Genomic DNA, 14,904 nt, shown 5'->3' with positions numbered 1-14,904 from the left:
GCTGTTTATGTGAAGCTCTTTGAATTCCATGTGATTTGTTGAGTGATGCTGTTAATGACGTCTGACTGATGGTGGTCACTATCAGCAGTGTTGATCCCTGTCACAGTTACAGAAGACGCAGCTGTAGTGTGTCAGCGTGACCACTAGAGGGCAGCGAGGCCTCATCACCTCAGTTTGTGAACAGGACAGACAGAGAATCAGACAGACAGACGCAGTGAAGACATCCATCACATCAGCTTTGTGTCTGCTTCTCATTTATTGTCAGCGTGCAGCAGATCATGATTCAGACCAGACGTTGTGTTGAAACTAGTGAGTCTGGCTGTAAAGCTGAGTGTGTGTTTAGTTGCAGCAGCAGACTGAAGGGAACATCTGAAGCAGCAGAGAATCAGCTGCTCTCACACTCACACTCTCACTTTGATGATGATATTCTGCTGTAACACGGTCCTGGAGATCTTCTGCACAGGACGGACCTTCATGCTGATGCTCTTCAGGTAGTAGTCCCAGCCCTTCCACTGGGCCCACTCCACTCCAACAGCATAGAGAGTTCCATCAGCCCCCCCAACGATAAACCCCGTTTGGATTTGTGTTGAAACAACTGTTGTACCAGAACGCTCCCAGGTGTGATCTGGCACAGTTACCACCCTCCACAGCGTCCTGGTCTTTGTTGAAGGTGGAGAACTTCTGTCCACTGTGACCACTCGGGGCGTCTCCTACAGGAACACAACAAAAGTACAACCAACTGAATCTCAGATCTCAATTCAGTAGACGTGTAGCGGGCAGGACTACATGTTGTGATGAGATGAGATACACCTCGGTTGTGGTGATATGTCATAATTTTTGTCTTTCCCTGGTTTTAAAGGCTTGTTACAGTAAAGTGACGTCATTGTCTGACTTGTTCTAATACTGACACACTGATAATTATTCATCACACTTTGTCACACTGATCTCATGTGTCTCATTTGATCACATTAACATTCAGGTTGTAAATGATCCTCAGGGTTTCTTTGACGTTCAGGACAGTTTCAAATCAATCAAGTGAGAAACAGGATGTTGGAGAGGCTCAGAGTAAAACAGCCGTTAGAGTCCAGCTGCAGGATTTCACAAGGTCCCATGAATTAAATACAAGTTCTTACATGATCATATCTGACTTGTGCTGGTAAGCATGCGAGGAAGGAGCAGGTCTCTGGGGGGACTTGGTCTACCGAAACCTGTTGGTTTCTACTGGACTGCAAATAAAGTTCTGCTCCGGTTTGACTCAGTTCTGTTTCAGCTTCACCATGAGTAGCTGACATTTATTAAGATGGTTTCCACAACACGACATCGCTCAGTTTGATCTCAGTTCACCTCCAGATGGTCTGGATGTTCTTCTCACAGCAGGAGTTCTATCTAAAGGCCACGTCTCTTACTTTATAACCTAATGACTCAGTTGTTAACTCGAGCCAGCTGGGAGAGCGGACTGCAGATCACTCTGCCAGGTGACTTAGCCTGAGACAATATAAACTTATCACAGAGTTCAGTACAGTAAGTCCGGCCTGCCCATCTCTCCAGCAGGTTAGATGAGGGATGTGATCGATGATCTCAGACTTTCTGTCACTTAACCAACATGTTCCAGTCCTGCCCAAACTGTCCCACTTCTACCAGCTAGTTTTTACAACAGTCTCAAGGGTTTTAGGGTTGAAAATCTGTCCGTCTCTTCATATTGCTATTTTCAGTGTTGTCGCTTCTACCTCAACACCTTCATTCAAATCCTGACTGACACCATGTTTCTTTTAAAACTTGAGAAAATAAAGTTCAGTGGAAGCTGCGGATACATGACCCAGCTCTCTCCTGTGGACGGTCACTGTAGCGGTCTGTGTCTGGCCGCCACACAAACGTATAAAAAGATGCATTTGAGCTTTGACCTCTCGACTTCTGTTGGTTAATGATTTCCAGCAACCAGGTGCAACGTCCAGGTGTCAGCAACTATCAGCCTCTGTCTTAAATGAATAATCAATCTTTAATTTTATTTTTTGTATTATTGTATTTTTTTGTTTTGCCAATCAAATTTTTTCACCTGTTTGTTGACTCAGTCCATCACACCTTGTGTATCTCTATCAGTGCACTTGTACTGTATGTGCATGATACTGTACACAAACTATTGTGTCATCTAGCATCTCATATTTAACTTTTCCGACTTGTGTCTCTGGCTGCTCTGGTTTCATGGCAGCTGCTGTGGATGGACAGGATGAGATGGACTCTGTTAGAGGAGCTTTGTTTAGGTTTTTCACTCAATTACTGTCTTGTGTTTGGATTATGTGTTGGCCACTTTGTACAATAAAATGCATGAAATATGGAAATTTAAAAAGCAAGACACAAAACAACTTCTATCAGTGACTCACCTGCCCCTCCATCAGTGAATCCTGGTACATGCAGTCTGTGTCTGTGGGACTCTGGGCTGATGAAAGTCCTCCATGTCGACCAGCAGCTCGCACCGCTTCCTCAGAGTCAGGTGGAAGAGATTCTCAAGACCTGAAACAAACATGACCATATATTAACAGAGTTTCATGAGGTCACAGGATGGTTAGTTTGGGGTTAGGGTACTCTCCAGCAGCGCTCCCAGAGCCCGTCCTGTATTGATCCCAGGGCCTGTAGAAGTTCCCCGAGCCGTCCTTCCTCCTCTGGATAAGGATGGTGACGATTGCTCTACGATCTCTCATGGTCTCTGCAACGTAGATACTCAGAGTTACTGTAGATATTTCTACAGAACAGAAGTCTGACGAGCCGAGCCAAGGCTAAGCTAACTGTCTGAAGTAAACTTCATAAGGAGGCCTTAATTCTATTCATGTTAGCAGACTTTGTGTCTCTGATGTATTTTACCTGTTAGTCCTCGGCTACAGGGGAGAGACTCTGCATCACCCCACTTGCTATGTTATTAAACAGATAACAAGTATGGAAGCACGTCCTCCTGAAGCTGTAAGATATAATCTGGACACTTGGGAAACTGGTTAGGATCATCATGGCAGCTCTCTGTGCAGACAGATGTGATGTTGCTCCTCCATGATCACACTTTATAAACTATCTCAACGTAAGTCATCGGTGTCTCGGAGTCTTCGTCATCTCTCCTGAAGCGAGACGAAATTCTACAACAAATTGGTGTCACAAAACAGGTCTCAACACAACAAAGACTGGACGTGCAAACTTCTTTATTTTTGCCCTTGTTATGTCTGAGTGGGACAAGTTCTAAAAGAAACTGTGTATTCCGGCTGAAATCTATTCAAACTTGACGAAAGTAGAAATAAATTTGCAAATCTGAATATTGGAAATGACTGAAGTGTGTAAAACACAGTGAATATTGGAAGTATTCTGAACAAAATGAGCAGGGAGAATCATGAAACTGTCCCACAGGAGAGAGGTGGAGAATAGGATCCCTGGTCAGAGGGCGTCTGTCACCCTGACCTCCTGGGAAAATGAGTTCAGTTCAGAGTCCATTTTGAAATCCACAGTGAACGACTTCATCTGTGGGACCAAACCGTGTTTAGTGGTGATGAGGCTTAAGTCATGTGACTGTGATGTCGTCTGGTTGTAGTCAGCATCGGCTTTTTACTGCCACAGATTTCATTTATGCTTCAAACATCACAGAGTGGAGTTCGTCTGTGAAGATTATCTGGATGAACAGAACCACGAAGGATCATAAACGTGTGTTTGACACACAGATTATTTTCTATAATAATCAAACAGACAACAGGACTGATGCTAACTCCAGTTTGCATGTCTACACAGAATAACAGGGCAGCGAGGGTGGAGCTCTACACTGTAACACTGCCATGATACCACTGTTCTATAACTGCAGTAAATTCATTCAGTGTACTGTAATTTTTGACTGGTAATATAGATGAAATCACAACAATTCTGTATGTGTTTCTACAGTAACCTGCACATGACTTTACTGTGACAAATACAGTATTGATGAGAATTAACATTATTAAACTTAAAGAACTATCAGTCATTTAAAGTAAATCTACAGTAATATTACAGCGATATGTTGTAACATTACATTCATTGACATTACATTAAGACAGCGGTTGCTTCTGTTGGATTGACTTTAAAGACGTGCGTGCTGGAAGAAGAGTTCCATCTCATGACAGCAGGAAACACGATGTGTTCAAGGTCTGAACGGAAAACTAAACAGCTTGCTGACAGTCTGAATTAATTTACTGCAGCATTATTACTTCTGTAATCAGCTTCTATGATCTGAGCTGAGCTCAGGTGTGTGACCTTTGGAGTGAGAGAGGAGAAAACCTGTTTATCAGTTCGATAACAGCTGAGCTGCTCAGAGCTGCTCGACAGACTTCAGATCCACACAAACACACTTTCTCTCTGCGGTTTTACGCTGAAGGTGAGTACGACTCTCGTCTCAACGCAGATTCTGCTTCATTCCTCATCTGAGCTGTGTTTCCTCTGTGGAGTCCAGGATGATTCTGTGGCTTCAGATATGTGACTGTTTATTTTAAAGATAAAGAAAGAGTTTTCTGATTATTTTATGCTCTGTGTTGCTTTGCTAGCATCTGTATTCCCTCGTAGCTGCGTCTCCTCTAATCAGGTAACAACATCTTCTACCCAGAAGTTACTGTCACTGCTGACTGGCTCCCTCTCCACAGCAACAGCAGCTGAGACTCATGGGTATTGTAGTATTTAGAGCCGTCCATCAAACTGACAGACAAATCTGCAATGTTCTTAAAAAACACTGGTGGAACAGAATAAAACATCGACTTTATGAGATATGTTTTGACTTTTCATCTCATAATTCAGATTTTGTACAACCTTTATTTTTTCTTTATCTGGATTTAATGTGCTTCCATAATAATCACAGTTTTGCCTTGCACTCACACTTTTCAACATATTTTGACTGTATATCTTCCCAGGCAGGATTATTTCCTCCACACGTTAATAAGAATAACTCAAAGCTAGTTTAATAAACGTGTAAAACTGGGACCAAACTGCTACGAACATCTTGGCTTGTACTCCTTTTAATGGCTTTACCTTGAGATTATGATTTTGTTATTTTGTTATCTGAAGGAAACGATCGCTGTGAGATAATCATCCTGTTATCAACATGAAGCTGAAGCTTCTTATGACCGTGAGCAGCGCCAGCGTGCAGCGGTGATGTCTGTACCCACTCGTTTCATCTGGAGGGGCCTTTATTGATTAACGCATCAGATTGGATCATTTTTATTGACTACACGTGACAATTCAGATCAGACTAAGCTGTAAAACTCTAAAAACGTGGCGTCACAGTCAGCAGGTGTCTGCAGGCTGTAAGACTGTAAGCAACCTGCAGTCTGTTCAAGTTGTCCTGTGCGTGTGTGTGTGTGCGTGTGTGTGTGTGTGTTGATGTTTTCTGACTGATTGATTGATCGATCGGTCCCTCCTGTGACAGACAGACAGGATGGGGCGCAGGAAGTCAGTGTGTTGTGGTTGTTCTGCTCTGGAGGTCACGCTGACCGTCCTGTTCGTCATCATGACGGCCGTGTGTGTGACACTGGTGGCCATGATGTTTACCTGGAAAACAGACAAAGGTGAGGACACACACACACACACACACACACACACACACACACACACACACACACACACACACACAGTGTACTCCTTATACTGAACATGCACTCATGAAGATTCAGGTGGAGTGAGTCTTATTAACTGTGGTTTGCTTGTTAGCTCGCTCAGCTAACTCTTTAGTCTCACACTCTGTTAGCTGTTAATGTATCTACACTGTCGATGATCGTTTCCCCAGAAACCAAGACAAGATTATAATAGAGCACAAAATGTGGATTCATCCGCTGCTGAAAATAGTCCCTCCTCTCTGTTCTCCTGTCTGTCTGATGGAAGACGACAGTGAGTGACTGTTTTACCATTTCAAACATTATTTCATTTATTTCTGTCTTCAGTCGGACCCAGTGGAAGTCTGACAGCACTGCGACAAGACGAACATGTTGACAACATTTGAATAAATCCTACTTTGTTGCTGTAACTTCTCACACACAACACAACCTGCTGCCTCTAAAGTCAGCCTTTAACAAACCACTCCGAGATGTGTTTTTAGTTGTTTATGAAAGTTCATCAATCTAAAAACTGATGGATCGCTGAGGTTTGAAGAATGAGCATCTGTAATGAGCTGAAACGTTAAAGAGCTGCGGTATAGTCCTTTAAAACTCACAGCTGCCCGTCTGTGTTGTCCAGAATTTCAGAACCCACCGTACCTGATCGGAGTGGGCCGAGCCGACTGCACCGGGCCTCCTGCTGAGATCCCTCTGGTCAGTACGCTGCTGCTGCCTTCACCCGTCCAGCCGTCTGTGGGTACAATCACACATGTAATACGTGGAGCAGCATTCAATCACAGACAGCCTGCGTTCCTTTGGTCAGTGGCATTAAATCAGAGACAGTCATGGACGTCCAGGTGTCCACGCTGAGACAGGAAGGATTCTGACACGTCCCAGTCAGTAAAAGATTTTTTTGAAGCGGGGGAGGAGGAGGTGATCTAACATGGTCACATCTGGACTCATATTAGATATAATACAGTGTGGAATATACAAAACAACACACAGTGCAACATTACACAACAACAACAAGGGACACACTATTAAATGTAACAATATGAAACGACACAAAACAATATGAAACTAAACGATATTAAAAGATATGAGACGATGATCACATGAAACAAAATGACACAAAACAAAACCGAATTATCTGATACAAGAAGAAACAAATCAAACTGAACTAAACTAAAAGACCCAGAATAATAATAACTATACAAACACTACAACACAACGCAACAACTTCAGCTATTCACTACATTATCATCACCACATGATTTAAAAAAAATGCTACTAGTCCAACTGTGAATGTGTGTTTCACCTCATGAATGAGTGTGTGGATGATCTCATCATATCTATTATCAACACACTGTCAGTGTTTCATTCCTTCACATTATTGTCAGAACCGGCGCATCACAACATCATTAGATACAACATGAGCACATGATAATGACAGAACAACACATGAACAACATCTTCACAGGATCACAGACTCACTCTCCGGCAGGAAATCAAACTCCAAAGTCCGGACGGGTTCCCTGATAATGTTTATGGTTTCTCTGCTGAGATATGAGTCAGCAGAGAACCTGAACATCTCTGAACGACCTGCAGGAGGAAGCACACGAGGATGTTTGTTATTAGCATGCTGATGCTAACAGCACAGAGCCTGTTCATACCTGAGTGAGGTGGATTAGATTTCTGACGATGTGACGATGAGCTGTGGGCTCAGACAGGCAGGTGAAGTCTCTCCTGCGTCTGGTAGAAAAAAAGAGTTACTTTCATGTTTTTTTAAGAAAAAAAAATTAAAAAACAATTACACCAAATGTGTTTGTTTGAGATAATGACACCAGGTTGTGTGTGTGTGTGTGTGTGTGTGTTCAGATGGGTTACGCAAACCCTCAGCAGACAGCTGCAGGCATACACACCCGCCTGTACAGCCGAGCCTTCATCATCGACGACGGGAGGCGGAGAGTCTTGTTCGTCACCGCCGACGTGGGAATGATCTCACAGAGGCTACGACTGGAGGTACACACACACACACACACACACACACACACACAGCTGGTCAGTTCCTACATACAGCCCCTTTAATGTGATGAACTCAGTGTATTCACTTCAGCTCAGCACGGCATCAAACGTGACGGATTATATTAAGGTTATAAAACAGAATTAAAACAAAATCTACACGGATTATGGAACATAGTCAACGTTTTAAGCAAAGTATGAAGAGCAGGAAGTAAAATGATACAGATAAAGTTAGTGTGTGTGTGTGTGTGTGTGTGCAGGTTCTGCAGGCGCTGCAGGTGAAGTACGGGGATCTGTACCGTCAGGACAACGTGGTTCTGAGCGGGACTCACACACACTGTGGACCAGCCGGATATTTCCAGTATACACTGTTCATGATCACCAGCAAAGGTTACATCAAGTCGTCCATCGAGCCGCTGGTCAACGGCATCGTCAAGGTGTGTGTGTGTGTGTGTGTGTGTGTGTGTGTGTGTGTGTGTGTGGAGAACCGTAAGAGAACCGTATGATCTGTGTTCTAATCTGTCCTTGTCTGTCCTAAAGCTTTGTCTCCAGTGAATAGACAGAGCCTGATGTAGCATGTGGTCATATTCATTTAAGTCCCGCCTTGTTTCCAGAGTATAGACAGAGCCCACGCTAACATGAAGCCTGGCAGGATCTACAGGAGCAGAGGAGAGCTGGGCGACAGCAGCCTGAACAGAAGTCCTCACTCGTACCTCAACAACCCTGAGGACGAGAGACACAGGTACACAGAGACGTGCAGGAAGTAGTACAGAGATCTGACTGGTGATACTGACTGGTGCTGTTATTGATCCCTTCAGGTACAAGCAGAACACAGATAAACAGGTGACGGTGCTGAAGTTCACCGATCTGGACGGAGACGGGATCGGAATGCTCAGGTTCAGACGCTCAGCACCCCCTTCATGATCAATAATGTTAGCAATAATAATAATAAAAATAATAAATCTTTTAAATCAACCGGATCCTTCAGAACTTTAACAAACACTGACAGCCACAGCTTGTTAATGAGTCCACTGATCACTAAATGCTTCTGTAATCTTAAAGGAACAGTTCACCCAAACACCAGAACCCTTACAAAATCTGATATAAAGTCCTGGTGTTTGGGTGAACTGTTCCTTTAACTTCACGCTGGTCTGACTGTGTGTTTGACTCCGCCCCTCCTGACAGCTGGTTCGCCGTCCACGCTGTCAGCATGAACTACACCAACCGCATGGTGAGCAGTGACAACATGGGCTACGCCTCCTACCTGATGGAGCAGGACAAGAACCCCGGAGAGCTACCTGGACAGGTGACAGCTGCTGTCTGACAGGAGGAGGGGCATGATGAGGTCACAGAGGTTTCACCTCTCGGGCTCGAGCGAGCCGACTGCCCAACACTCTGATTGGTCTAAGAAACGAAACACATCAGAGTCTCTGAGACGACAGGAGCGTCCTGTGTCACCTCCTGCTTCACCTCACTGTCCTAAACTGTTTTTGTTTCTGCTCGGCGTCGTCCGTCTGTAGTCGAGTCGCTCACTGAGATCTCTGTGTTTTAGATTAACGACATCAGATTTCACTCCGATCTTCCTTAAAGGACAAACATTCTTTGTTTATGTTCTGTGTTCACATAAAAGTATTTAAAAATACTTTATGTTGATATATCAGCAACAGAGTTCATGAGCTCACGTCATAAAGAAAACTTCCTCCCTGTCGTCTGAAACAGCGCTGTGAGGTTTATCTTTAAACAATCAGACGTCTTCTCCACAGCAGGAGCTCGTTCAGTGTTTCACTCAGCAGTACGTGAGATTATCATGTCTGTTTTATCATAAAGCTAAAGACTGAAGAGGAACACTCAACCTCTAAACACACCATCAGGACACCTTGTGATGTCACAGCCTCAGCCACGCCCCCTCATGGCAGAGAAGGGGTGGAGGTCAGATGGGCGGTGCCTGCTCAGGCCTGTGAGGGCTGACCAATCAGAGCACACTGGTCCTTAAACAGACAGGAGTGTGAATAGAGGAGCTGCAACACTGACCCGTATGGGAACAATGAAAATAAGAGATGTGTTTTTTTTAACATTTTGTGAAAAGCCTCTGTTGTCTCCGTGGTAACCAGACACTGTCCTCCAGCTGGCCAGTTACATCGCACATCAAAATATGGACCAAATGGATCTCCTTCCTCATTTGCAGAGCCGATGTTTTAGTCATTAGCATCGTTTACATGTTTACTGACCTGCAGGCTGCAGACATCAACAGGAAGTCACTCATCACAGACAGTGTCGTAGAGCCAAACCTCCACAGAACCTTTAACTAACTCATTCTAACTCTAAACCTGTGTGTGTGTGTGTGTGTGTGTGTGTGTGTGTGTGTGTGTGTGTGTACTCAGGGAGGTTTTGTCGCTGGTTTCTCCTCCAGTAACCTCGGCGATGTCAGTCCGAACACCAAAGGGCCTCACTGTGTGAACACTGGACTGCCCTGCGACTACCTGAACAGCTCCTGTCCTGTTGGAGGGGTAACACACACACACACACACACACACACACACACACACACACACACACACACAGTCAGCACTACAGGCAGAAGATAAACAGGAAGTGTGTGTGTGACAGACTAAGCAGTGTAAGGCGTTCGGACCTGGAGAAGACATGTTCGACAGCACGAGGATCATCGGACACAACATCTACAGGAAGGCCAAGGTACCTGTCTGTGTGTGTGTGTCTGTGTGTGTGTGTCTGTGTGTGTGTGTCTGTGTGTGTGTGTGTGACATCAGCACAACGTCTTCCCCACTGACAGTGTGTGTGTGTGTGTGTGTGTGTGCATGTGTGTGCTGCCCCCTGCAGGAGCTGTATGGTAGTGCCGTAGAGGAGGTGACGGGTTTCCTTCACTTCGCTCATCAGTGGGTCAACATGACGGATGTAACAGTTCAGATCAACAGCACGCACACGGTCAGCACCAACAGAACCACCAGGCAGTGAACTCACCACAGACGCTCTGCAGTCCTGATGTTATTACTGACAGTGAACTAACCTCGATCTGTGTGTGTGTGTGTGTGTGTGTGTGTGTGTGTGTGTCAGGCCACCACATGTAAACCAGCTCTGGGTCACAGTTTTGCAGCCGGGACAACAGACGGAGGAGGAGACCTGAACTTCACTCAGGGTGACTCTGCTCTTCTTCTCTCATAAACTGTTAGACTGCGACATCACTTCCTGTCTGCCTGACTGTCTGGCTGTCTCTCTGTAGGCGCTGTGGAGGGCGACCCGTTCTGGGACGGGATCAGAGATGCCCTCGTCGGTGAGCCATCCAATCAGACGCAGGCGTGTCATCATCCCAAACCCATCTTGTTCAGCACGGGGGAGGTGAGACGACTCCTCCTTCACTCAGGAGCAACTTACTGACTGTTGAACATCTGGCCTGTGGTTTTCTCTCCGACAACACAAAGACTTCAACACAAAGACTTCAACACTACAGAGATCGATCCGTCTGATCAGATTTAACATCACAGACTGAACCAAACCGCATTCCGTTCTCTCTGTAATTAACACAGATGGAAGAAAACTTTAGATCTGTTCTGACAAATACTAATTAAAAACTGTGTGTGTGCGTGTAGATGAACTGGCCGTTGCCATGGCATCCCCAGATCGTCGACGTTCAGATCATCGTCATCGGCTCCGTTGCTGTCGTGGCTGTTCCTGGAGAGATGACGTAACAGTTTACTGTTATTATTCATCATAAACACTATCAGAATGAACTGAAGCACTTTTACTCAAGTATCGTACTTCGGTCCAGTTCTGAGGTATTTGTTCTTTACTCCACTACATTATTTGATAACTTTTGTTACTTTACAGATTACAAGCTGCATCAGAGCCAAAGTAGCACATTTACTTACATAATAATAATGATTAATATCAGATCATATCTTTAATACTTTGACTTGAGTACTTTTCATATGGGGGACTTCACTTTTACCAAAGTAATATTTTAACTCCACGTCTTTACTTTTACTGGGGTACGACTGCTGGGTACCTTCTACAACAATGAGGTGATTCTGTCTAATCCACAATGATATGTCATAATTTATTGATTGATTTTGAATCAATAATTTTAATCTGTAAAGTAACTACAGCTATCAGATAAATGTAGCAGAGTGAAAAGTACTTATAGTACTCATGATGACATCATAGATGACATCACGGATGACATCACTGATGACACTGAGTCGTCCTGACCTCGTCACTCTGCTTGTTCACAGCACCATGTCGGGACGGAGGTTAAGAGAAGCTGTCAGACAGGTGAGAGACGACGTCAGCACCGCTTCACACCTGCAACACGTCATCACACTGACTCTGTATGTGTGTGTGTGTGTGTGTGTGTGTCAGGAGCTCCAGTCAGACGGGGCGTTCAGGGACTTAGAGGTGGTGATCGCCGGCCTGAGTAACATCTACACTCACTACATCACCACCTACGAGGAGTACCAGGTACACAGTGAGCTGCAGTACTGCACAGCGCCACCAGGTGTGAATAATCCAGACTGCTGGTGAACGTTGTTACCTGTGTGTTCAGGTGCAGCGCTATGAGGGAGCCTCCACCATCTACGGCCCGCACACGCTCAGTGCATACCTGCAAAAGTACCGCGGGCTGGCCAGAGCCATCTCACAGGTGAGACAGTTTAATAATCAGCAGCACAGCTGACGGAGCAGACCGGGTTCTGTTGAACAAGTGAGACGGACACTGTCCTGATCAACGTCACTCAGTCCTGACGCCAACACTTCCTGGGGATATCATCATCTGTGATGTCCTTTCAAAATGAGTGTCCATGATATGTTTTCTTCAGTGTCAAAGTGATCTAGTGAAAGTTGTCTGAACATCCAGGAGTCCACCGCTAACAGGAAGTGCTAACAGCTACTTCGGAGAGTATTAATGGCGATTAAATGTAAACAAATATGGCTACTGTAGAATATAAAGGTTGTCATGTTGTACGATCCAAACATGGACGGTTCTGAAGCTCAGAATGTCTCATCATGGTTCCTCATGGTTGTGTGGTCATGCTAACGTGTTTTCAGGACAGGGTGTCGGAGCTGCCCATCGGCCCTCAGCCTCCCTTCTTTCAGAATAATCTCTTCAGTCTGTTGGCTGCGGCGTCCATTGATGGAAAACCAGAGAACAGCAGCTTTGGAGACGTCCTGGACCAGGTTCTGCCCGTCTACAGACAGGTAGGACACATGGCGTCCCTCTGGGCTCTGTACTCAGCCCACAGTGTTTTCAGTCATAAAACACTGCTGTGCTCCTAAACGACACTAACTCAGGGTTTTGATCTGGTTCCCAGGGTGATGTTGTATCCGTCACGTTCGTAGCAGGAAACCCGAGACACTGTGGAGACATCGTAAGACCAGAACCTGTTCCTCAGCCTCTGTCTGTCTTCTGTCCTCTCTGATCTCATTGATCTTCTCATTTGTTGCAGAGAGATAAAACGTTTGTCACGGTGGAGATTTATGACAACAGAACAAACACCTGGGAGGTCGTCTACACTGATGCATCATGGGAGACCAGGTAGGACAGTGTGTTCTCGGGGACTTGTCTATGTTAAGTATTCAGATCCATGACTTCAGTAAAAGTTCTAATACATCAGTGTAACAAAATCCATATCAAGGTTTTCTGAAATCAATCAACATTTCACACATTTCAAAAACAGACATTTGAACTTTGGACAAAGCTGCAGGTTCAGACTTGTTCATGTTGTGGACAGAGTCAGCGTCAGTGTCCCAGCAGCTGGGAATAATTACGGCAGCAGCTGGAGTCAGAGTCCAATAACCAAACGAGAAGACAGTCTCAAAAAGATGTATTCGCTTTTAAACTATAAATATTTATCAGATATTGAAAATGAAAGGAAGAGTGAAGGAAATTAATCTGTGCCGTTGTCACGAATGATCACAGACGACTGCTCTGTACGACAAAATCAATGATGAATATCTAAAATCCAACGAGTCACCGTCAGCCATCATGGTTTCCTGACGAGGCCTCTCGCTGCAGGTTTCACTGGCTGAAGGGTTCGAACCGGCAGAGTAACTCCACGGTGGAGTGGCACATCCCGCTGGCGGCCCCCAGCGGCTCCTACAGGATCCGACACTTCGGACACTACAAACAGCTGCGAAACCTGAAACCCGTCATCACGCCTTACGAAGGCGTGTCCAATGTCTTCAAGGTCGCAGCCAGCTTTTACTATCAGTGACATCTTGGCGCCAGAAATACAAACATCATTGCCACACAGGGAGGGCTCTCCAGGACTCTCCAGGACTCTCCAGGACAGTTTAATGACCTGAAACAAGCTCACACACTGACAAACTCACCAAACTGTTAAAATTCCAAATTAATGAGTTGGTCCAGCCCACAGACAGAACTGCATCTCAGTCCAGTCTAGAACCCAGGTCTACGTCCAGCACCCACATCTGGACCAGAATCTGGTACTGTATGTCAGCAGTATGGCTGGACAAACCTGTATTTAAATCATTTAAATCGCTGCTGAAGCTATAACGTGACGTCAGAACTTAATTTGTTTTCTTGTGTAAATTAAACATCATGAAGAAAAAAGTGTTTCTTTTGCTTTCAAGCTTCAAAGTAAGTTTTTTATTTGTGTATTTATGGTTTAAAAACTGGAGTGTGAGTGTTTTTATGCTCCGACACAGAACATCAACGACTTCAGTGATAACGGAGGAAACTCAGCAGAGTTCAAGCTGCTGCTGAACCGCCTGCGTCCACCAGGGGGCAACAGAGTGAAGCTGTGAACATGTTCACGTCCCCTCAGCTGATCAACAGATCTATAGGTTTATAGATCTATCGGTTTATAGATCTATCGGTTTTGAAGCGTCACCAAACGTTCTTCTTCTTGTTCTTTAAACAGTGATGTAGAGAGTGAGTGGCGCCTCCACCTTCAGACGCCTTCTCTGTGATCAATCTGAAAATATACATTGGGTGTTTATTGATCTCTGCGTCTCCTTCAGGATGAACTTCTCTCAGTCATCTTCAGGTTAATGTGCTGATGAACAGAATGACACTGACAGAACTCTTCATTGTAAAAATATTTATTTTAAACTCGTCTGTGTAGAAATCTGTCAAGCAAACCAGAAGTGCACAACAACAGGAACATTATCAATCATCACAGCATGAATTCACACAGAATAATGACAGACGGGTCAGAACATCAACGCTGAGAATCCATATAGAACCCACATGAGACTGAAGCTCTGAGGACTGACGAACACACAGTCAGTCTTCAGGTTGTTGTCACTGACATCACAGGAAGTCTTTTAT

General features: G+C 44.8%; 2 protein-coding genes and 1 pseudogene across 6 annotated transcripts in view; 1 reads left to right on the top strand and 2 right to left on the bottom strand.

The window, feature by feature from the left end:
- Positions 1–377: 377 nt before the first annotated feature.
- On the bottom strand, positions 378–4,135 carry LOC119010055 (annotated as a pseudogene).
- A 130-nt stretch (positions 4,136–4,265) lies between these two features.
- Positions 4,266–14,184, top strand: asah2 (N-acylsphingosine amidohydrolase 2). Of its 5 annotated transcripts, none has more exons than XM_037081870.1 (22): positions 4,289–4,375; positions 4,542–4,659; positions 5,421–5,555; positions 6,220–6,293; positions 7,458–7,601; positions 7,862–8,038; positions 8,216–8,343; positions 8,420–8,497; positions 8,787–8,907; positions 9,983–10,108; positions 10,209–10,295; positions 10,440–10,544; positions 10,674–10,755; positions 10,840–10,955; positions 11,207–11,301; positions 11,849–11,888; positions 11,976–12,074; positions 12,160–12,255; positions 12,660–12,809; positions 12,923–12,979; positions 13,058–13,146; positions 13,627–14,184. In XM_037081870.1, exons 2-22 carry the CDS (start codon positions 4,656–4,658, stop codon positions 13,823–13,825), a joined length of 2,202 nt encoding a protein of 733 aa, XP_036937765.1. In that variant the 5' UTR covers positions 4,289–4,375; positions 4,542–4,655; the 3' UTR covers positions 13,826–14,184. The 5 variants fall into 5 exon arrangements, with proteins under 5 accessions (XP_036937767.1, XP_036937769.1, XP_036937765.1 ...); XM_037081873.1 differs by having other exon boundaries at positions 4,316–4,375; positions 4,542–4,579; positions 5,417–5,555; XM_037081872.1 differs by lacking the exon at positions 4,542–4,659 and having other exon boundaries at positions 4,266–4,375; positions 5,417–5,555.
- Positions 13,800–14,904, bottom strand: part of LOC119010044 (protein FAM13C-like) — a 10,501-nt gene continuing 9,396 nt past the window's right edge. Inside the window, exon 11 of the mRNA XM_037081896.1 lies at positions 13,800–14,904. This exon is cut by the window's right edge and continues 1,733 nt beyond it. The gene's annotated coding sequence lies outside the window, so the exon portion shown is untranslated.

The sequence above is a fragment of the Acanthopagrus latus genome, chromosome 20 (assembly GCF_904848185.1).
Source record: "Acanthopagrus latus isolate v.2019 chromosome 20, fAcaLat1.1, whole genome shotgun sequence".
Lineage (NCBI taxonomy): Eukaryota > Metazoa > Chordata > Actinopteri > Spariformes > Sparidae > Acanthopagrus > Acanthopagrus latus.
Note: the sequence above shows the minus strand (reverse complement) of the source record. Positions and strands in the feature narration are given on the sequence as shown.

What these genes read in the sequence shown, in the direction of transcription:
- asah2 (XM_037081870.1), top strand. An exon ending in CCGGAGAGCTACCTGGACAG is followed by an intron (nt 8,908 to 9,982) that starts GTGACAGCTGCT and finishes GTGTGTACTCAG; the next exon opens with GGAGGTTTTGTCGCTGGTTT. An exon ending in TGGCCAGAGCCATCTCACAG is followed by an intron (nt 12,256 to 12,659) that starts GTGAGACAGTTT and finishes ACGTGTTTTCAG; the next exon opens with GACAGGGTGTCGGAGCTGCC.